This window comes from Phaseolus vulgaris, unplaced genomic scaffold, assembly GCF_000499845.2.
Source record: "Phaseolus vulgaris cultivar G19833 unplaced genomic scaffold, P. vulgaris v2.0 scaffold_428, whole genome shotgun sequence".
NCBI classification, from domain to species: Eukaryota; Viridiplantae; Streptophyta; class Magnoliopsida; order Fabales; family Fabaceae; genus Phaseolus; species Phaseolus vulgaris.
Window position 1 is genome coordinate 1 of NW_027174233.1, and position 22,505 is coordinate 22,505.

The window sequence follows — 22,505 nt, forward strand, 5'->3', positions numbered from 1 at the left end:
TCTTTGTATTTATTTTTTCTGTTCTTTTTTCTCCCTGGCCTAGACAATCAAACCATGAGTTCAGTGAGTTATCGCGTTTGGGGCCCTTCGGGAATTGGGAACTAGATTCGTTACGTCATTTCGAACAACTTTCATTTTTTACGCGTATCCATCCGATTCCCGATCAAAAGTTATGGCCGTTTGAAGTTTTCCACAAAAAATTCTCAGCAACTCTAAATCTTCTTGTGTTTTCCAACCTGTGAGGACTCCTCCGCAAATATACCCTCAATAGAGTTACCAGAAAAAAATTTGGATCAAAAATCATTTTTTTTACCTATTTTTTATTATGAATTTTTCAATATTATGCCATGCCAAAATCTATCAAAAGTTATGACCACGAGTTCACCTTTTCGTGCTATTTTTTTTTCTCACCCTCTAAATAAAAATTAAACAACCTAGAAAAACGATCCTGAAATAGTGTTGTGTAGCGAGTTATCGCGTTCGGGGTCCAACCATTTTGAAACTGAAGCCAGTTGCAACCCATATAGGCATTTGATCTTGCTACACTTGACAGTGCGATCATACCAGCACTAATGCACCGGATCCCATCAGAACTCCGCAGTGAAGCGTGCCTGGCGAGAGTAGTACTAGGATGGTGACCTCCTGGAAGTTCTCGTGTTGCACTTCTTTTGTAATTATTTTTTGTCTTCTTTTTCTTCCTGGCCTAGACAATCAAACCATGAGTTCAGTAAGTTATCGCGTTCGGGGCCCTTCGGGAATTGGCAACTAGATTCGTTACGTCATTTCGAACAACTTTCATTTTTTACGCATCTCCATCCGATTTCCCGATCAAAAGTTATTGCCGTTTGAAGTTTTCCCTAAAAAATTCTCCGCAACTCAAAATATCTCGTTGTTTTCCAACCTGTGAGGACTCCTCCACCAAATATTACCCTCAATAGAGTTACCAGAAAAAAATTGGATCAAAAATCATTTTTTTACCTAATTTTATGATTTTTTCCATATATTGCCATGCAAAAATCTATCAAAAGTTATGACCACGAGTTCACCTTTTTCGTGCTATTTTTTTTTTGCTGACCCTCTAAATAAAAAAATTAAAGTACCTAGAAAAAAGATCCTGAAATAGTGTTGTGTAGCGAGTTATCGCGTTCGGGGTCCAACCATTTTGAAACTGAAGCCCAGTTGCAACCCATATAAGCATTGATCTTGCTACACTTTACAGGTGCGATCATACCAGCACTAATGCACCGGATCCCACCAGAACTCCGCAATGAAGCGTGCTTGGCGAGAGTAGCACTAGGATGGGTGACCTCCTGGGAAGTTCTCCTGTTGCACTTCTTTTTGTAATTATTTTTTGTGTTCTGTTTTTCTTCCTGGCCTAGACAATCAAACCATGAGTTCAGTAAGTTATGGCATTCGGGGCCCTTCGGGAATTGGCAACTAGATTCGTTACGTCATTTCGAACAACTTTCATTTTTTACGCATCTCCATCCGACTTCCCGATCAAAAGTTATTGCCGTTTGAAGTTTTCCCTAAAAAATTCTCCGCAACTCAAAATATCTCGTTGTTTTCCAAACCTGTGAGGACTCCTCCACCAAATATACCCTCAATAGAGTTACCAGAAAAAAATTTGGATCAAAAATCATTTTTTTACCTAATTTTTATGATTTTATCCATATTATTGCCATGCAAAAATCTATCAAAAGTTATGGACCACGAGTTCACCTTTTTCGTGCTATTCTTTTTTTGCTGACCCTCTAAATAAAAAATTAAAGTACCTAGAAAAACGATCCTGAAATAGTGTCGTGTAGCGAGTTATCGCGTTCGGGGTCCAACCATTTTGAAACTGAAGCCCAGTTGCAAACCCATATAGGCATTGATCTTGCTACACTTGACAGGTGCGATCATACCAGCACTAATGCACCGGATCCCATCAAAACTCCACAGTGAAGCGTGCTTGGGCGAGAGTAGTACTAGGATGGGTAACCTCCTAAGTTTTCCACCAAAATTTACAGCAACTCAATATCTCTCGTTGTTTTTCAACCTGTGAGGACTCCTCCGCCAAATATACCCTCAATAGAGTTACCAGAAAAAATTTGGATCAAAAATCATTTTTTACCTATTTTTAATGATTTTTTCAATATTACTGCCATGCCAAAATCTATCAAAAGTTATGACCACGAGTTCACCTTTTTCGTGCTATTTTTTTTTCTGACCCTCTAAATAAAAAAATTAAAGTACCTAGAAAAACGATCCTGAAATAGTTTTGTGTAGCGTGTTATCGCGTTCGTAGTCCAACCATTTTGAAACTGAAGCCCAGTTGCAAACCCATATAGGAATTGATCTTACTACACTTCACAGGTGCGATCATTACAACACTAATGCACCCGATCCCATCATAACTCTGCAGTCAAGCGTGCTTGAGCGAGAGTAGTACTAGGATGGGTGTCCTCCTGGGAAGTCTCGTGTTGCACTAATTTTTGTATTTATTTTTTGTGTTCTCTTTTTCTTCCTGGCCTAGACAATCAAACCATGAGTTCAGTGACTTATCGCGTTCGGGGCCCTTCGGAAATTGGCAACTAGATTCGTTACGTCATTTCGAACAACTTTCATTTTTTACACGTCTCCATCCGATTTCCTGATCAAAAGTTATGGCAGTTTGAAGTTTTCCACCAAAAATTTACAGCAACTCAAAATCTCTCGTTGTTTTCCAACCTGTGAGGACTCCTCCGCCAATATACCCTCAATAGAGTTACCAGAAAAAAAATTTGGATCAAAAAATCATTTTTTACCTATTTTTAATGAATTTTTCAATATTACTGCCATGCCAAAATCTATCAAAAGTTATGACCACGAGTTCACCTTTTTCGTGCTATTTTTTTTTCTCACCCTCTAAATAAAAAAATTTAACTACCTAGAAAAACGATCCTGACATAATTTTGTGTAGCGTGTTATCTCGTTCGGGGTCCAGCCATTTTGAAACTGAAGCCCAGTTGCAAACCCATATAGGCATTGATCTTGCTACACTTGACAGGTGCGATCATACCAGCACTAATGCACCGGATCCCATCAGAACTCTACAGTCAAACGTGCTTGGGCGAGAGTAGTACTAGGATGGGTGACCTCTTGGGAGTCCTCGTGTTGCACTTCTTTTTGTATTTATTTTTGTGTTCTGTTTTTCTTACTGGCCTAGACAATCAATCCATGAGGTCAGTGAGTTATCGCGTTCGGGGCCGTTCGGAAATTGGCAACTAGATTCGTTACGTCATTTCGAACAACTTTCATTTTTACGCGTCTCCATCCGACTTCCTGATCAAAAGTTATGGCCGTTTGAAGTTTTCCACCTAAAATTCTCAGCAACTCAAAATATCTCGTTGTTTTCCAACATGTGAGGACTCCTCCGCCAAATATACCTTAAATAGAGTTACCAGAAAATGATTTGGATCAAAAATCATTTTTTACCTATTTTTAATGAATTTTTCAATATTACTGCCATGCCAAAATCTACCAAAAGTTATGACCACGAGTTCACCTTTTTCGTGATATTTTTTTTTTTGTTGACCCTCGAAATAAAAAAATTAAACAACCTAGAAAAACGATCCTGAAATAGTGTTGTGTAGCGAGTTATCGCGTTCGGGGTCCAACCATTTTGAAACTGAAGCCCAGTTGCAAACCCATATAGGCATTGATCTTGCTACACTTGACAGGTGCAATCATACCAGCACGAATGCACCGGATCCCATCAGAACCCCGCAGTCAAGCGGGCTTGGGCGAGAGTAGTACTAGGATGGGTGACCTCCTGGGAAGTCCTTGTGTTGCACTTCTTTTTGTATTTATTTTTTGTGTTCTATTTTTTTTAATGGCCTAGACAATCAAACCATGAGTTCAGTGATTATCGCGTTCGGGGCCCTTCGGGGATTGCCAACTAGATTCGTTACGTCATTTCGAACAACTTTCATTTTTTACGGGTCTCGATCTGACTTCCCGATCAAAAGTTATGGCCGTTTGAAATTTTCCACCAAAAATTTACAGCAACTCAAAATCTCTCGTTGTTTTTCAACCAGTGAGGACTCCTCCGCCAAATATATCCTCAATAGAGTTACCAGAAAAAAATTTGGATCAAAAATCATTTTTTACCTATTTTTAATGATTTTTTCAATATTACTGCCATGCCAAAATCTATCAAAAGTTATGACCACGAGTTCACCTTTTTCGTGCTATTTTTTTTTCTGACCCTCTAAATAAAAAAATTAAAGTACCTAGAAAAACGATCCTGAAATAGTTTTGTGTAGCGTGTTATCGCGTTCGTAGTCCAACCATTTTGAAACTGAAGCCCAGTTGCAAACCCATATAGGCATTGATCTTACTACACTTGACAGGTGCGATCATCACAACACTAATGCACCCGATCCCATCATAACTCTGCAGTCAAGCGTTCTTGAGCGAGAGTAGTACTAGGATGGGTGTCCTCCTGGGAAGTCCTCGTGTTCCACTAATTTTGTATTTATTTTTTGTGTTCTGTTTTTCTTCCTGGCCTAGACAATCAAACCATGAGTTCAGTGAGTTATCGCGTTCGGGGCCGTTCGGAAATTGGCAACTAGATTCGTTACGTCATTTCGAACAACTTTCATTTTTTACACGTCTCCATCCGATTTCCTGATCAAAAGTTATGGCTATTTGAAGTTTTCCACCAAAAATTTACAGCAACTCAAAATCTCTCGTTGTTTTCCAACCTGTGAGGACTCCTCCGCCAAATATACCCTCAATAGAGTTACCAGAAAAAAATTTGGATCAAAAATCATTTTTTACCTATTTTAATGAATTTTTCAATATTACTGCCATGCTAAAATCTATCAAAATTATGACCACGAGTTCACCTTTTTCGTGCTATTTTTTTTTTTTCTCACCCTCTAAATAAAAAAATTTAACTACCTAGAAAAACGATCCTGAAATAGTTTTGTGTAGCGTGTTATCTCGTTCGGGGTCCAGCCATTTTGAAACTGAAGCCCAATTGCAAACCCATATAGGCATTGATCTTGCTACACTTGACAGGTGCGATCATACCAGCACTAATGCACCGGATCCCATCAGAACTCTGCAGTCAAACGTGCTTGGGCGAGAGTAGTACTAGGATGGGTGACCTCTTGGGAGTCCTCGTGTTGCACTTCTTTTTGTATTTATTTTTTGTGTTCTGTTTTCTTACTGGCCTAGACAATCAATCCATGAGTTCAGTGAGTTATCGCGTTCGGGGCCGTTCGGAAATTGGCAACTAGATTCGTTATGTCATTTCGAACAACTTTGATTTTTTACGCATCTCCATCCAACTTCCTGATCAAAAGTTATGGCCGTTTGAAGTTTTCCACCAAAAATTCTCAGCAACTCAAAATCTCTCGTTGTTTTCCAACCTGTGAGGACTCCTCCACCAAATATACCCTCAATAGAGTTACCAGAAAAAAATTTGGATCAAAAATCATTTTTTACCTTATTTTAATGAATTTTTCAATATTACTGCCATGCCAAAATCTAGCATGCCGATCTAGAGGAACTATTCGCTATAATAGCCAAGTACAGGTTGAAGCTAAACCCCGAGAAGTGCATTTTTGGCGTAGAGGTGGGAAAATTCTTGGGTTTCCTCTTAACTGAAAGAGGAATCGAGGCGAATCCTGATAAGTGTGCTGGCATCCTGGCAATGAGAAGCCCTGCCACTATCAAGGAGGTACAACAGCTTACAGGCCGGATGGCCGCCCTGTCGCGATTCGTATCTGCCAGTGGGGAGAGTGACCCCAGTATTTCCAGTGTTTGAAAAGAAATAACAGGTTTGTCTGGACGAGAGAGGGCGAAGAGGCTTTCGTGAAACTCAAAGAGTACTTGGCGAGCCCGCCGGTTCTGTGCAAACCCCAAGTGGGAACGCCCCTCAAGTTATACTTCGCCGTTACTGAAAGGGCGTTGAGCGCGGTGCTCGTACAAGAACAAGATCAGGTTCAGAAGCCTATCTACTTTGTCAGTAAGGTGTTACAAGGTTCGGAAGTGAGATACCAAGCCTTAGAGAAAGCAGCGTTCGGAGTCGTATTTTCAGCGAGAAGACTACGACATTACTTCCAGAGCTTCGAAGTATGGGTGATGACCGACCTGCCCATCCAAAAGGTTCTAAAGAAACCAGATGTAGCTGGAAGGATGGTAAAATGGGCAGTGGAGTTGTCAGAGTTCGACGTCAGGTACGAACCACGAGGACCGATTAAATGCAAATCTTCGCCGACTTTGTGGTCGAGCTGTCCGCTGAGACGACGCATAATGCCGGAAGTGATGATCGATGGGTACTCTCAGTTGATGGGTCGTCCAACCAGCTAGGTAGTGGGGCTGGAGTCATTTTGGAAGGACCCAACGGAGTGTTAATAGAACAATCTCTGAGGTTTGCCTTCAAAGCTAGCAATAACCAGGCAGAATATGAAGCATTGATTGCTGGTATCCTGTTGGCAAAGGAAATGGGGGCGAAGGCACTGATGGCCAAAAGCGACTCTTTGCTGATCACCGGGCAGGTGACCGACGAATTCCAGGCCAAGGATCCACAAATGGCGGCTTACCTAGAGTATGTAAAAGAGCTAAGACGTTCCTTTTCCTTGTTTGAAGTGGTGCATGTACCAAGGGAACAAAATGCCCGAGTTGACTTGCTTGCCAAGCTCGCCAGTTCAAGCAAGGGGGGCCGGCAGAGGACTGTTATACAAGAAACTCTAAAGACACCTCGGGCGTTCGCAGCAGACCACCAGGTTCTTCAAGTTTGCAAGTCAACAGAAGGGATAGCAAGGAGCCATCGATCGTTAACTCAGGAAACCTTGAGAGCGCCGAGAGTTAGGGCGCACCCAGTGGAGGAAGCGAAGACAGCGCGAGTTTGCGCCGTTTACCAACCAGATACATGGATAACATCATACCAGCGGTACATAGCAGACGACGTCCTCCCAGTAGATCCGACAGAGGCCAGAAAGATAAAGAAAAGCTCTAACAAGTTCACCTTGATCGATGGGGAGCTGTATAGGTTCGGATTTACACACCCCCTATTAGTATGTGTGCATGGAGAGAAGTGCGCGAGAATTATGACTGAACTCCACGAGGGAATCTGCAGAAGCCACATCGGAGGGCGAGCCCTGGCAACGAGAACTCTCCGCGCGGGCTATTATTGGCCAACCATGAGGGAAGATTGTAAGGAATACGCACAGCGTTGCAAACAATGCCAGCAACACGCCGATTCGCACAAGGCGCCCCTAGAAGAGCTAAAGTCAATCTACAGCCCCTGGCCATTTCATACGTGGGGAATCGATATTCTGGGGCCCTTTCCGTTGGCGATCAGGCAAATGAATTACTTAGTCGTAGCAATCGAGTATTTCACAAAATGGATTGAAGCGGAACCAGTAGCCCAGATTACAGCACACAAGATTCAGAATTTCGTATGGAAGAACATCGTGTGTCGCTTTGGTGTACCAAAGTGTTTGGTATTAGATAATGGGACCCAATTCGCAAGTCACTTATTGAAGAAACTGTGCGAGGATATTGGGACGCAACAGGTGTTTGCTTCGGTGGAGAACCCACAAACGAATGGGCAAGTGGAGTCGGCCAATTGGGTTTTGCTGAGAGGACTGAAGAGGAGGTTGGAGAAAGCCAAGGGGTCTTGGGCTGAGGAAGTCCATCGCATAGTATGGGCATATCATACTACCGAACAATCGGGAACCCACGAAACCCCGTTTAGCTTGGTATATGGGTGCGACGCGATGATCCCAGTCGAAATCCAGGAAAGCTCGCCAAGATTCAAGAACTTTGTAGCAGAAGACTCGAACGCCGAAAGGAGAATGAATTTGGATTTGCTGGACGAAGTCAGGGAGGAGGCAAGGGTAAAAGCCGAAGCAGTAAAAAGAAGAGTGGAACGTAAGTACAACTCCCGGATGAAAATCAAGGCGATTCAGAGATGGCGACCTGGTGATGAGGAAGGCCCACCAATACGAGATGCAGAGCAAGTTGTCGCCCAAGTAGACGGGACCGTTCAGAGTAACCGAAGCACTCGGAAACGGTGCTTACCGCCTAGAAACACTGGAAGGAGGGGCGATTCCTCGTACTTGGAACGCCACCCATCTCAAGTTTTATTACAGTTAAAACATTTTCAAGGGGGCACTCTTTTTCCCCGAAGAGGGTTTTTTAATGAGGCCACCTAATAAAGAAGGTTTCGAAATTTATCAAAGTTCCCAAGTTATTTAAATGTGCACGCTTATCTTTTTAAGTTTTTGAAGAGAGCCCTTGTTGCCCCTACATAGTTTAGTGCAAAAATTGAATGTTAAAATTTTTCAAGTCCTCATCGCTAGTTGGCGATCGGAGGCACAAGTTAAGTTCTAAGTCTTCACCGCCACTCGGCGATTGGAGGCACAAGTTAAGTTCTAAGCCCTCATCGCCAGTTAGCGATCGGAGGTAAAAGATAAGATAAATCCTCCTCGCCCTCGAGCGAAGCTGAGGTCAGTAAATAGTTATAAGATAAATCCTCCTCGCCCTCGAGCGAAGCTAAGGTCAGTGAAATAGTCATAAGATAAATCCTCCTCGCCCTCGAGCAAAGCTGAGGTCAGTTAAACAGTTATCAGATAAATCCTCCTCGCCCTCGAGCGAAGCTGAGGTCAGTAAAATAGTTATCAGATAAATCCTCCTCGCCCTCGAGCGAAGCTGAGGTCAGTTAATAGTTGTCAGCTAAGTCCTCCTCGCCCTCGAACGATGTTGAGGCCATAGAACAGATTGCAAGTCCTCAATGCATCCAGGGGAAGGAAAGATGTAACCCCTGGGCAAAGTAGAGGCACCAGAGAAAGCCCTCCTCAACCTCGAGTGAGTTCAGGCAAGAACAGATTGCAAGTCCTCAGTGCTTCCAGGGGAAGAGGAAGTGGAACCCCTGGGCAAAGTGGAGGCACCAGAGAAAGTCCTCCTCACACTCGAGTGAGTTCAGGCGAGAACAGATTACAAGGCCCCTTTGCTTAAGTAAAATGAGACAAGTTTGAAAGTTCCCGATGCAGAATCAGGCCAGCAAAGAATTAGGTGGTAACCTGGAAGTACACATGTCATTCAGCGGATCAAGCAAACAAGATTTCAGACACTAAGAATAACCCACGCCCACAGAGCTAAGCACCAGTCGGCGCTGAGTTGATTTCTTTAAGCAAGAGTTAGTCGGTTATATCAGATCAGATGATTACGAGACAGATAAGGGCAAAATCATGCGCGTATATTAAAGCAGTTTGAATAAAGAGAAAGTCGTTACAAATAGATTCATTACACATAAACCAAGGTCGAATATATAAGTCTGTCAAGATGTTTCAAAACAAAATGGCAAATGGAAATGTTAATCCGAAGGTACAATTTTGCCGTCTACCACTTCATGGCAAATCGAGAACTGAGAGAGGTCCAAGTCGGGATAAGCACAAGCGAACTGCTCCAAGGCCGCGCCAAACCCGGAAGTCAGAACGTTTGCAGCGCTGAGGTCGAGTTCTTCAATTTCTTTCTTCAGCTTTTCGTTCTCCTCAAGCGCCTGGGCAAGCTTTGCTGCAGCCTCGTTCAGCTCCTTATCTTTCTCGCTCAGTTCCTTGGCCTTTCGGTCCTTGTCGGCTTCGATTTTGCCCAGCAGATCTTCCCTTTCAATTGACTTGGCTTCGAGCTCATCCACGTAGGCCTTTTTAGCCTTGAGGGTCTCCTCCAGGTCCGCTATCTTTTCCTGCTGAGGCACGAGCCTGCTTTCGAGTTCAGTGACCTCTAAGAATTTGTCATTGAGCTTTTTGTGTAGCTCAGCGCTATTTTTGCGTTCGTTCCGCAGCTCGTCTTTCAAAGTGTTCTCTAACCGCGAAAACTCCAATCCCCGCATCGTAATGTCACGCTTAAGTTGTTGGACTTGGTCCTTCGCAGCACCGGCTTCGGATTTATACTGGTTCAAAGAATCCCTTAGAGCCTCGCCCATCATCTGGTAAAGACGCTTCTCTATGCACTCAGTAGTTATAGCGCTAAGGTAAGCGGCGTGGGCTTTCAAGACCTCCTCAACAGAGGCTGGAAGAGCAGGGATTGGGAGAGGGGTTGAGGGTTGGTTCTCGCCACCACCCTCATAAGTGTGGACGACCAGGGAAGCGTCAGGACGCGGCGGCGATACGTTTGGCTCCACTACAGGCTGGGGAACGACTGAACATCCACAGTTTGATTCGGAACGCCTCCAGCAGCTGAGGTATTTGACGGCAGAGTATCCCCAGCGCTCTCAAAAGGTGTGGAGGCGCTGGGAGGATTCTCTACGTAATCTAGGCCTGCACTTTCGATTGTTGGCGGCTCAGTGGTGGTCGCCCTGCTCCTTTTACAAACAAACCCATCTTCGGTACTCTCGTCCTCCTCTTCATCCGACACCATTGTGGGAATCTTCCTCTTGGCCCTCTTTGGTGGCAGTTTTTTCCTCGTAGGGGCAGGAAGGGCGACGAGGGAAGGTGAGCCCGCTGGAGGGAGCTCGCCCCGAGCAACGGCAGCTTCTGCGACAGAATTCGGGACAGTCTGAGAACCCGCTGCGAGATTGTGACGCTTGGCTAAGGAGCGCAACCTAGCCATATGATCTTTTCCCAACATTGTATCTGCACAAAGTGATAAATGTGCAAATCAATCCAGTTTCAGGTAACCGGTAATACAGGGATCAAGCAGCCAAGAATAAACGCAGGACAGTGTAACGCAAATAACTTTGATAAAGAGTAAACCGGACTTGGCGCAGGAAGAGAAATCCAGATAGAGTAGAAGGGCAGACCTATGTAAAAGTCTAGTTGATCCTCATAGAATTCGAACTTGATGATTGAGGGGGTAGCCAAGATGGTATTGGTAGAGGCAACTTCTTTCCAGAAGTTGCACAGGTCTCTGCCAAGTTCCCCAATCTTCTCTGGACTCCTAGCTTTCCGAAAGTTATCCTTAGAGTCCTTCTTTCCCTTGTTAACCAGTACAAGGGGAATCCATCAAGAAGCGTGGGATCCTGATCATTGCAGCGAACACGAACAAACTTACCCTTCCAGTCCTTATAAGATTGCTGGAAGATTTAGAGGATGGATCTCCCAGCAATCCCTATTGAGGCTTACCCACAGGCGATCCCCTAGGTTTTTAGCCTCGAACAGAAATAAGAACACATCTACGGAGGCTGGATGGCCTAGGTGCGCACAGACAATTTGGTATGCCCTGACTAACGCCCAGTCGTTGGGATGCAGCTGAGCAGGGGCAATATCAAGCTCGGTCAGGAGCTCTCTCTCAAAGCGAGTGAGAGGGAACCTGAGCTTAACCTTCTTAAATACGGTTACATAGATGAAGCAGGAAGGGTGGCCATCGTTGCCATCATTGTCAGTACAGACAGGTTTCCCAGGAAGACAAGGGCGAATGGCCACCTTGTCGTCATTTTCCTTATGAAAGGTAAGGTGGGTTTTATCTCTCAAACGATGAATATCAGCCTCAGTATTGATCGAGGAAGTCTCGTTCAGCAAGGCTGGAGGAGCCCGTGGGTATAACAGTTTGTAGTCAGGAATGGGGCGTACAGTAGCACTGGTTTGTGGGGGGGTGGTTTGCAGTTGGTTAGGTTGAGAGGGCGCAGGCCTCTGAGCCTGGTTTGAAAGGATGGCAGGATCCCTGGTTGGGTTACGAGACGTAGAGGGAGTTCCTGAAGAAGGTTTTTTGCGTAACTTTGGAGGAGGGTTTCGAGAGGGGGCAAGGCTGTCTGATGTGGCCCTCGTACGAGCCATCGAGAAACTGCAGAGAAGACGACAAGGAAATGAAAAAGTGGAGGGTTGATAAACAGAATGACTCGATTGAAAGACAGAAAAGGAAAACAGCATGAACAAAGGGGGTCGTAGAGAGGAAAGGAAAAACCTAAAACGAAGGGAAAGGCAAAACAGAGAACAAGCAGCCCACAACGTATGCTCCAAGCAGTTAATGGATGATGCAAGCCGATTAAAATGCGGTAAGCACTAGCGAGAGTGATAAAAGGGTTACCTTTTAATGATCGAAGGAGCGCGCAGGGAAATGGTGATTGGGGAGTCAAAGCATTCACCAGAGCGTATCGGAAGTTTGAGAGCGAAGAAGAAAGATAATGGAACAGTGGAGTGGCGCGAGAAGTTTTAGAGTTTCGAATGTTGCGAGGAGCGCAAACGACATGAAATAATGACCATCGATGGGTCCACGTGTCAGTTGATGGGGGGGTTGGTGAAATGTCAAATCAGTAATCAGCGTGGGCATTAGCGCGTAAAGCCACGTAGATCGCCTGAGTTTAACTTATCCTCCTCGCCAAAGGAATCGCAGCCCGAGTACCGGCACGGTCATCGCCAAATGGAAGACCAGGCGGTCTGACATCGCTACAAGCAGCACATCGCCAACTATTCAGGGCGAAAATGCCGAAGGTTCAAGTAAGAAAGCTCAAACGAGCGGGCATCCCTCACAAAAATGAAGGCCGAGCAGAGCCATAAGTGAAATAATCAGAAGCAGGGTATTTAAGGAATGGAGAAACAAGCAAATGTTATCTAAGAAATTCACGCCAAGCATAGCGAAGGGGGATAATGGGAGTAGCGTGCGCAGCATGGCAAAGAACGCAAGCATGCAAAAATAAGTGGAACAACATTCAACATAAAGAAAAACGTAAAGCCAGCGTTAGAGGTATAGACAGAGTTTATGACAGTTGCAAGATGAAAAAAATAATCCTATACACATCCTAATGTCTGCGCAGGAAGCGAGAACATATCACTCATCAGTGGCGCCCAGAGTTTGAGCGATACGACGAAGAAGCCCCGTCTCCGAACCTCAAAGCCTGAGTCAGCAGTGCCCTCTGATGATCGTTTATCTTCGAACCTACGTAAATAGGAGTAAAGTACAGTAAGAGACAGACGTGAAACAAAGTACTTCCAAGCAAAATCATACAAGAAATCCAACAAAAACAGAAAGTAGGAGGATCATAAGGAAAACCTCACGCACCTATATATTTTTCCAGAAGCTCGGCATTATACTCCAAGCTTATTAGAGCAGCCGCGTCAAAACCTCCAACACCCGCCAGGATCTTGCAAGCTTCCTGATCCCTTGAAGACAACTTCTTAAGGGGTTTAGATTTCAAGGCTCTGGCGTCCTTTGTCCAATACAAAGGAAAGCCGTCCAGGGCAGAGGGCACCAGGTCAGAACAGCACACCTTGAAGAACCTGCCTTTCCACCCTGTGAAGGTTTGCTGGAAAGGGGTCAAAAGAATCCTACCAGGGACGTTGCTGAGAGTCACCCAAAGGTTGTTTCTCTGCCTCTTCACCTCAAAGAAGTGAAGAAAGATGTCCACAGAGGGTGTGCATCCAAGGAAGCCAAGCAGAATGTCAAAGGCCTTAACGAAGGCCCAACTGTTAGGGTACAGTTGGGCTGGGGCAGTGTTCATCTCTGTCAGCAGCTCTCTCTCTCGAACCTAGAAAAAGGGAGGCGCACACCGACGCGTTTGAAGACCACCTGGTAAAAATAGAAAAAGGGGACTCCGTTGTTGGATCGCTCATCCCCGCATACCGGCTCCCCTAAGGTGCAAGGGAGCACGACGATGTCGTCGTCGTGCCTCTTTGCGAAGGCACGACGATCATAGGAACACTCTTCCCCCACGTGTTCCCTCAGGGCCCTGGTGGAGAGAAAGCAAGAGCATTCGTCAAGAAGTTCACTCGAAGCCCAGGGGTAAATATCCTTGTGACCCACTCTGGAGAAAGAAGGGTTGGTAGACATTTTAGTATGCAATTGTCAGCAAAGAAACTGAAGGTCAAGGAGGAAAGGTCCAGCGGCGGAATAGAAGGGAAGTTTGTAAGGAAAGAACGTGGAACAAGGGGTTCTTGAGAAGAAGATGAATGGTGCAAGAAAGATGTGAAAGAGGTCAAGTCAGTGAGTTAAGGTACGGGGTTTTCAAAGATTCGAGTGTTACAGTTGAAACAGTAAAGGACGTTAAAGCGAGTGCCTTACAATTGGGCCACGTGTCACGAGATGGAGGTGCGGGACTGAAGTGTCACCTTTTTGGATCAGAGAATATCGCGTCGTCAGAGTCCTTGAGGGTACGTCGCGCCGGCGATGCAGAAAGGTCACATCAATCGGTCGGAGAGCGACATGTCGTCAAACGCCGCGAGGGCGACAGGGGCGAGGCCTTAGTCTTTTCGCTGAAAAACAAGTGATCAGCTCAAGACTGGGGGCTTGTGTACTGACCAGGTCATCGGGTGTGATGACGTGGACAAGAGAAAGGTAGGTGGTCAAGAAGTCAACATAGTCGCCGTATGTAGAAGCGACGTTCTGCATTATACATAATCGGTTATCGCTGAGATGTGTCACCGCCAAGATGAGTCATCGCCCAGAGAAGGACATCGCCTAAGCAAGACGTCGCCCAAGCGAGACGTCGCCCAAGTAAGACATCGTCCGAAGAGTCAACCCGTGTGACAGAAGCATTTCGCAGAGAAGAGGGCCCACACGATAGAGTAACCCTAAGCTGGGCGGCGGCACTGTGGGACCCTCCGCACAGAACAAACGATCAAGTCAAAGGGGCACGTGACAATGCCCACGTGCTCATTAAAGATCTCCAAGGAAGGCTGCATGCATGACACGTGATTAATTAGGGCACCCACGAAGTATGATGGCGCGAGAGATACGACACTCAAGTTAGAACCCAAGCGGCCACAAGGTTATTCATTGCACTCCAGATAAGGGGAAGTCCATGTGTCAGATACGCTCAGATCCTAGGAATAGCGGCGCAAGGACCTTCTCCAAGGAACCCTAGATAAGAGCAGTAGCGCAAAGGTAAACCCTAGTTTTCACCTATATAAAGGGCACGAAGAACCCTAGTTAGGTACGCTTTCACAGCTACACGAGTTTTAACCTAATTCTCATAAGTCACACAGAGGACCAAACCCCAGTTGTCTTCGCAGCACCCCGCAGGGAGCACAAGGCAATTAGGGCAACACAGTTTTAGCCACACAGTTTCAGTCATTGAGATTATCATATAGTTTTCAGTCACTTTGGTGTTTCTCGCTAGCTGACTTGATCGTCGGATGCAAACGGCTGCGAGGGCGCCCATTGTTCACTTCATTCAGGTACTCACAACGAAGCAGGACGAAGGTGACCTAGCTCGCGAGGACAAGCCACGCGCAAAGACGATCCCGGTCAACCGGCAGGAACAATTTGGATCAAAAATCATTTTTTACCTATTTTTAATGAATTTTTCAATATTACTGCCAGGCCAAAACCTATCAAAAGTTATGACCACGAGTTCACCTTTTTCGTGCTATTTTTTTTTTTTTTGCTGACCCTCTATATAAAAAAATTAAAGTACCTAGAAAAACGATCGTGAAATAGTGTTGTGTAGCAAGTCATCGCGTTCGGGGTCCAACCATTTTGAAACTGAAGCCCAGTTGCAAACCCCATATAGGCATTGATCTTGCTACACTTGACAGGTGCGATCATACCAGCACTAATGCACCGGATCCCATCAGAACTCCGTAGGCAAGCGTGTTGGGGCGAGAGTAGTACTAGGATGGGTGACCTCCTGGGAAATCCTCGTGTTGCACTTCTTTTGTATTTATTTTTTGTGTTCTGTTTTTCTTCCTGGCCTAGACAATCAAACCTTGACTTCAGTGAGTTAATCGCGTCGGGGCCCTTCGAGAATTGGCAACTAGATTTGTTACGTCATTCGAACAACTTTTCATTTTTTACGCGTCTCCATCCGACTTCCCGATAAAAAGTTATGGCCGTTTGAAGTTTTCCACCAAAAATTCTCAGCAACTCAAAATCTCTCATTGTTTTCCAACCTGTGAGCACTCCTCCGTCAAATATAACCTCAATAGAGTTACCAGAAAAAATTTGGATCAAAACTCATTTTTTACCTATTTTTAATGAATTTTCAATATTACTGCCATGCCAAAATCTATCAAAAGTTATGACCACGAGTTCACCTTTTTCGGCCTATTTTTTTTTTTGCTGACCCTCTAAATAAAAAAATTAAAGTACCTAGAAAAACGATCCTGAAATAGTTTTGTGTAGCGTGTTATCGCGTTCGGAGTCCAACCATTTTGAAACTGAAGCCCAGTTGCAAACCCATATAGGCATTGATCTTACTACACTTCACAGGTGCGATCATAACAGCACAATGCACCAGATCCCATCATAACTCAGCAGTCAAGCGTGCTTGAGCGAGAGTAGTACTAGGATGGGTGTCCTCCTGGGAAGTCCTCGTGTTGCACTACTTTTTGGTATTTAGTTTTTGTGTTCTGTTTTTCTACCTGGCCTAGACAATCAAACCATGAGTTCAGTGAGTTATCGCGTTCGGGGCCCTTCGGAAATTGGCAACTAGATTCGTTACGTCATTTCGAACAACTTTTCATTTTTTACGCGTCTCCATCCGACTTACCGATAAAAAGTTATAGACGTTTGAAGTTTTTCACAAAAAATTCTACAACTAAAATCTTCGTTTTCCAAACTGTGAGGACTCCTCCGTCAAATATACCTCAAACAGAGTTACCAGAAAAAATATTGGATCAAAAATCAATTTTTACTCTATTTTATGATTTTTCAATATTACTCCCAGGCCAAAATCTATCAAAAGTTATCACCATGAGTTCACCTTTTTCGTGCTATTTTTTTTTTTTGCTGACCCTCTAAATAAAAAAATTAAAGTATTAGAAAAAAGATCGTGAAATAGTGTTGTGTAGCGAGTTATCGCGTTGGGGTCCAACCATTTGAAACTAAAGCCCAGTTGCAAACACATATAGGCAATGATCTTGCTAACACCTGATAGGTGCGATCATACCAGCACTAATGCAACGGATCCCATCAGAACTCCGCAGATAAACGTGCTTGGCGAGAGTAGTACTAGGATGGTTACCTCTTGGAAGTCCTCGTGTTGCACTTCTTTTTGTACTTATTTTTGTGTTATGTTTTTCTTCCTGGCCTAGACAATCAAACCATGAGTTCAGCGAGTTATCGCGTTTAGGGCCCTTTGGGAATTGGCAACTAGATTCGTTACGTCATTCGAACAACTTTCATTTTTACGCGTCTCCATCCGACTTCCGATCAAAAGCTATGGCCGTTGAAGTTTTTCACAAAAAATTCTCAACAACTAAAAATCTTAAATTTTTTCCAAAATGTGAGGACTCCTCCGTCAAATATACCCTCAACAGAATTACCAGAAAAAAATTTGGATAAAAATCATTTTTTACCTATTTTTAATGAATTTTTCAATATTACTCTCAGGCCAAATTCAATCAAATGTATGACCGTTGAAGTTTTGTCACGTTAATTTTTGGAAACACCAAATCTATCACTATTCTCTTCAATCTAAGGACTCCTATACCAAATATACCCAAAACAAGATTCCACAAAAAAATTTGGATCAAAAATAAATTTCTACCTATTTTTAATGAAATTTACAATCTTGCCCTTCCTTGTTCAGTCATGTTGTACCTCAACACCAATGTTGCACTTCTTTTTGTATTTCTTTTTGTGTTATGTTTTTCTTCTTCTTCCTGACCTAGACAATCAAACCACGATTTCACCTTTTCGTGCTATTTTTTTTCGCTAACACTCTAAATAAAAAAGTTAAAGTACCTACAAAAACGATCGTGAAATATGTTTGTAGAGAGTTATCGTGATCGGGGTCCATCCATTTTGAAACTGAAGCCCAGTTGAAAACCCATATAGGCATTGATCTTGCTACACTTGACAGGTGCGATCATACCAGCACCAATGCACCGGATCCCATCAGAATTCCGCAGTGAAGCTGCTTGGACGAGAGTGTACTAGGATGGCTGACCTCCTGGGAAGTGCTCGTGTTGCACTTATTTTTGTATCTTTTTTGTGTTCTGTTTTTCTTCCTGGCCTAGACAATCAAACGAGGAGTTCAGTGAGTTATCGCGTTCGGGGCCCTCCGTAAATTGGCAACTAGAATCGTTACATCATTTCGAACAACTTCATTTTTTACGCGTCTCCATCTGACTCTCTATCAAAAGTTATGACAGTTTAAAGTTTTGTCACGTTAATTTTTGGAAACACCAAATCTATCACTATTCTCTTCGATCTAAGGACTCCTACATCAAATATACACAAAAACAAGATTCCACAAAAAATTTGTATCAAAAATAAATTCCTACCTATTTTTTTTGAATTTTACAATATTGCCTTACTTGTTCATTCATGTTGTACCTCAACACCCATGTTGCACTTCTTTTGTATTTCTTTTTTGTGTTATGTTTTCTTCTTCTTCCTAGCCTAGACAATCAAACCACGAGTTGACCTTTTCGTGCAATTTTTTTTTTGTTTGAGCCTCTAAATAAAAAAATTAAAGTACCTAGAAAAACGATCGTGAAATAGTGTTGTGTAGCTAGTTAGCGCGTTTGGGGTCCAACCATTTGAAACTGAAGCCCAGTTGCAAACCATATAGGCATTGATCTTGCTACACTTCATAGGTTTGATCATTGATGTGATTCCACTAGCCATATAGAGAATGATTCTTGACATTCTTAGGAATCACCTTGAGCTGGACATTATAGAGGCACTTTTCTTAGAGTTGGATCATTGTTCTAAGACAAAACTCACCAAAACTAGTACCAAATCCCAAACTCATTTGGATGAACCAAATATTGTCAAATTGGAATCAACAAAGAGAGTAAAAAACTGGAATGACCAAACAGAATTGAACAAGTAAACATATGAACCGAACAAAATAGAAATTAAAGCAAAGAACAAACATAGGTGCTGGAAAATAGAAAAACCGAACCCAAAAACAACTCAAGAACACAAGAAACATGAACAATTGAAAAAGAAGAAGGAAGGAGAAGAGAGTGCTCATGAAGATGGAAGAATGTTGGATGATCTCGCCACTAGAAGTGTGGAATGCTCCTAGATGAGAGTGATGCCGCCACTTGAGGACTCCAATGATCCATCAAGATAAGACTAGAGAAGAAGGCTCCAAAAGCTCTCCAAAGTTCACTCAAAATTTGAGTAGAGTTTTCTTAGATTAATTCCAATATGAAATTACAAAGAGAGCACCTCATTTATAGCCTAAGGTGCTGAAATGTAAGCTACACAAATTCAAAAACTCCCTCCCAAAAAGCTTCTAGAATTTGCGCCTAAAACAAAGCATGAGGAAGGTGTGATCTTTCTATCACTTTGGCACCTCCTTATTTACTCCTACACCTATCTACTAACACACCCCCCCTAAGACTCTTAACTAAAGACTAAAAGATGCTTTAACAATAGAGGTTTCTAATGTTTCCTCTAAGCACCTTCAAACAAAATTTATTTAAAACTTGGCCTTGCCCTTCATGGATGGTCTTTGGGCTTTGTGGGCTTGGCCTTCTTGGGCTTGGGCTTGGGATTTATCTTTTGCAAAGATTAACAAGAAAAACTTTAAATGTGAAGGAAATGATCTTGTTCTTCATTATAAAAAGCCACCTTTAGTTGATTCTCATCAATCATACCATCAATACTGCACCGAATCCTATCAGAACTCCGCAGTGAAGCATGTTTGGGCGAGAGTAGTACTAGGATGGGTGACCTCCTGGAAGTCCTCGTGTTGCACTTCCTTTTGTATTTCTTTTTGTGTTATGTTTTTCTTCTTGGCGTAGACAATCAAACCATGAGTTCAGTGGAGTTATCACGTTCGGGGACCTTCGGGAATTGGCGACTATATTCGTTACGTCATTTCGAACAACTTTCATTTTTTACGCATCTCCATCTGACTTTTCTATCAAAAGTTATAACCATTTGAAGTTTTGTCACGTTAATTTTTGGAAACACCAATCTAGCACTATGCTCTTCGATCTAAGGACTCCTACATCAATATATACAAAAACAAGATTCCACAAAAAAATTTGGATCAAAAATAAATTTCTACCTTATTTTAATGAATTTTACAATATTGCCCTACCTTGTTCATTCATGTTGTACCTCAACACCCATGTTGCACTTATTTTTGTATTTCTTTTTTGTGTTCTGTTTTTCTTCCTGGCCTAGACAATCAAACGATGAGTTCAGTGAGTTATCGCGTTCGGGGCCTTTGGGAATTGGCAACTAGATTCGTTACGTCATTTCGAACAACTTTCATTTTTTACGCGTCTCCATCTGACTTCTCTATCAAAAGTTATGACCATTTGAAGTTTTGTCACGTTAATTTTTGGAAACACCAAATCTATCACTATTCTCTTCGATCTAAGGACTCCTAAATCAAATATACACAAAAACAAGATTCCACAAAAAATTTGGATCAAAAATAAATTCCTACCTATTTTTTTGAATTTTAGAATATTGCCTTACCTTGTTCATTCATGTTGTACCTCAACACCCATGTTGCACTTCTTTTTGTATTTCTTTTTGTGTTATATTTTTCTTCTTCTTCCCAGCCTAGACAATCAAACCACGAGGTGACCTTTTTCGTGCTATTTTTTTTGTTGAGCCCTAAATAAAAAAATTAAAGTACCTAGAAAAACGATCGTGAAATAGTGTTGTGTAGCGAGTTTAGCGCGTTTGGGTCCAACCATTTTGAAACTGAAGCCCAGTTGCAAACCCATATAGGCATTGATCTTGCTACACTTCATAGGTTTGACCATACCATCAATACTGCACCGGATCCTATCAGAACTCCGCAGTGAAGCGTGTTTGGGCGAGAGTAGTACTAAGATGGGTGACCTCTTGGGAAGTCCTCGTGTTGCTCTTCTTTTGTATTTCTTTTTTGTGTTATGTTTTTCTCTTGGCGTAGACAATCAAACCATGAGTTCAGTGAGTTATCACGTTCGGGGACCTTCGGGAATTGGCGACTAATTCGTTACGTCATTTCGAACAACTTTCATTTTTTACGCATCTCCATCTGACTTTCTATCAAAGTTATAACCATTTGAAGTTTGTCACGTAAATTTTTGGAAACACCAAATCTAGCACTATGCTCTCGATCTAAGGACTCCTACATCAAATAATACAAAAACAAGATTCCACAATAAATTTGGCTCAAAAATAAATTTCTACCTTATTTAATGAATTTTACAATATTGCCCTACTTGTTCATTCATGTTGTACCTCAACACCCATGTTGCACTTATTTTTGTATTTCTTTTTGTGTTCTGTTTTTTTCCTGCCTAGACAATCAAACGATGAGTTCAGTGAGTATCGCGTTCGGGGCCCTCGTAAATTGGCAACTAGATTCGTTACGTCATTTCGAACAACTTTCATTTTTACGCGTCTCCATCTGACTTCTCTATCAAAAGTTATGACCATTTGAAGTTTTGTCACGTTAATTTTTGGAAACACCAAATCTATCACTATTCTCTTCGATCTAAGGACTCCTAAATCAAATATACACAAAAACAAGATTCCACAAAAAATTTGGATCAAAAATAAATTCCTACCTATTTTTTTTATTTTAGAATATTGCCTTACCTTGTTCATTCATGTTGTACCTCAACACCCATGTTGCACTTCTTTTTGTATTTCTTTTTTGTGTTATATTCTTTCTTCCCAGCCTAGACAATCAAACCACGAGTGACCTTTTCGTGCTATTTTTTTTTGTTGAGCCTCTAAATAAAAAAATTAAAGTACCTAGAAAAACGATCGTGAAATAGTGTGTGTAGCGAGTTAGCGCGTTTGGGGTCCAACCATTTTGAAACTGAAGCCCAGTTGCAAACCCATATAGGCATTGATCTTGCTACACTTCATAGGTTTGACCATACCATCAATACTGCACCGGATCCTATCAAGAACTCCGCAGTGAAGCGTGTTTGGGCGAGAGTAGTACTAAGATGGGTGACCTCTTGGGAGTCCTCGTGTTGCTTCTTTTTGTATTCTTTTTGTGTTATGTTTTTCTTCTTGCGTAGACAATCAAACCATGAGTTCAGTGAGTTATCACGTTCGGACCTTCGGAATTGGCGACTATATTCGTTACGTCATTTCGAACAACTTATTTTTACGCATCTCCATCTGACTTTTCTATCAAAGTATAACATTTGAAGTTTTGTCACGTAAATTTTTGGAAACACCAAATCTAGCACTATGCTCTTCGATCTAAGGACTCTACATCAATATATACAAAAACAAGATTCCACAATAAAATTTGGCTCAAAAATAAATTTCTACCTTATTTTAATGAATTTTTACAATATTGCCCTACCTTTTCATTCATGTACCTCAACACCCATGTTGCACTTATTTTTGTATTTCTTTTTGTGTTCTGTTTTTCTTCCTGGCCTAGACAATCAAACGATAGTTCAGTGAGTTATCGCGTTCGGGGCCCTCCGTAAATTGGCAACTAGATTCGTTACGTCATTTCGAACAACTTTCATTTTTACGCGTCTCCATCTGACTTCTCTATCAAAAGTTATGACCATTTGAATTTTGTCACGTTAATTTTGGAAACACAAATCTAATCACTATTCCTCTTCGATCTAAGGACTCCTACATCAAATATACACAAAACAAGATTCCACAAAAAATTTGGATCATAAATAAATTCCTACTATTTTAATGAA

The 22,505-nt window shown here is 42.6% G+C and overlaps 1 protein-coding gene, 5 non-coding genes and 9 pseudogenes across 6 annotated transcripts; all 15 read left to right on the forward strand.

The window, feature by feature from the left end:
• Positions 1-550: 550 nt before the first annotated feature.
• On the forward strand, positions 551-666 carry LOC137817654 (5S ribosomal RNA). Its single transcript, XR_011082001.1, has one exon. It is a non-coding gene; the product is annotated as a 5S ribosomal RNA (ribosomal RNA).
• A 551-nt stretch (positions 667-1,217) lies between these two features.
• Positions 1,218-1,335, forward strand: LOC137817643 (5S ribosomal RNA; annotated as a pseudogene).
• Positions 1,336-2,356: 1,021 nt separating this feature from the next.
• Positions 2,357-2,474, forward strand: LOC137817648 (5S ribosomal RNA; annotated as a pseudogene).
• A 555-nt stretch (positions 2,475-3,029) lies between these two features.
• Positions 3,030-3,147, forward strand: LOC137817653 (5S ribosomal RNA). The gene has a single exon (XR_011082000.1). It is a non-coding gene; the product is annotated as a 5S ribosomal RNA (ribosomal RNA).
• Positions 3,148-3,702: 555 nt separating this feature from the next.
• Positions 3,703-3,821, forward strand: LOC137817652 (5S ribosomal RNA). The gene has a single exon (XR_011081999.1). It is a non-coding gene; the product is annotated as a 5S ribosomal RNA (ribosomal RNA).
• Positions 3,822-4,374: 553 nt separating this feature from the next.
• On the forward strand, positions 4,375-4,493 carry LOC137817649 (5S ribosomal RNA; annotated as a pseudogene).
• Positions 4,494-5,047: 554 nt separating this feature from the next.
• On the forward strand, positions 5,048-5,165 carry LOC137817640 (5S ribosomal RNA). The gene has a single exon (XR_011081997.1). It is a non-coding gene; the product is annotated as a 5S ribosomal RNA (ribosomal RNA).
• Positions 5,166-6,236: 1,071 nt separating this feature from the next.
• On the forward strand, positions 6,237-8,195 carry LOC137817639 (uncharacterized). The gene has a single exon (XM_068620908.1). The coding sequence runs from the start codon at positions 6,237-6,239 to the stop codon at positions 8,193-8,195; it is 1,959 nt and encodes a 652-aa protein (XP_068477009.1).
• A 7,252-nt stretch (positions 8,196-15,447) lies between these two features.
• On the forward strand, positions 15,448-15,566 carry LOC137817651 (5S ribosomal RNA). Its single transcript, XR_011081998.1, has one exon. It is a non-coding gene; the product is annotated as a 5S ribosomal RNA (ribosomal RNA).
• A 554-nt stretch (positions 15,567-16,120) lies between these two features.
• LOC137817645 (5S ribosomal RNA) lies at positions 16,121-16,238 on the forward strand (annotated as a pseudogene).
• Positions 16,239-16,787: 549 nt separating this feature from the next.
• On the forward strand, positions 16,788-16,903 carry LOC137817647 (5S ribosomal RNA; annotated as a pseudogene).
• An 811-nt stretch (positions 16,904-17,714) lies between these two features.
• Positions 17,715-17,831, forward strand: LOC137817644 (5S ribosomal RNA; annotated as a pseudogene).
• A 1,624-nt stretch (positions 17,832-19,455) lies between these two features.
• Positions 19,456-19,573, forward strand: LOC137817650 (5S ribosomal RNA; annotated as a pseudogene).
• Positions 19,574-20,585: 1,012 nt separating this feature from the next.
• Positions 20,586-20,704, forward strand: LOC137817642 (5S ribosomal RNA; annotated as a pseudogene).
• Positions 20,705-21,696: 992 nt separating this feature from the next.
• Positions 21,697-21,815, forward strand: LOC137817646 (5S ribosomal RNA; annotated as a pseudogene).
• Positions 21,816-22,505: the final 690 nt, after the last annotated feature.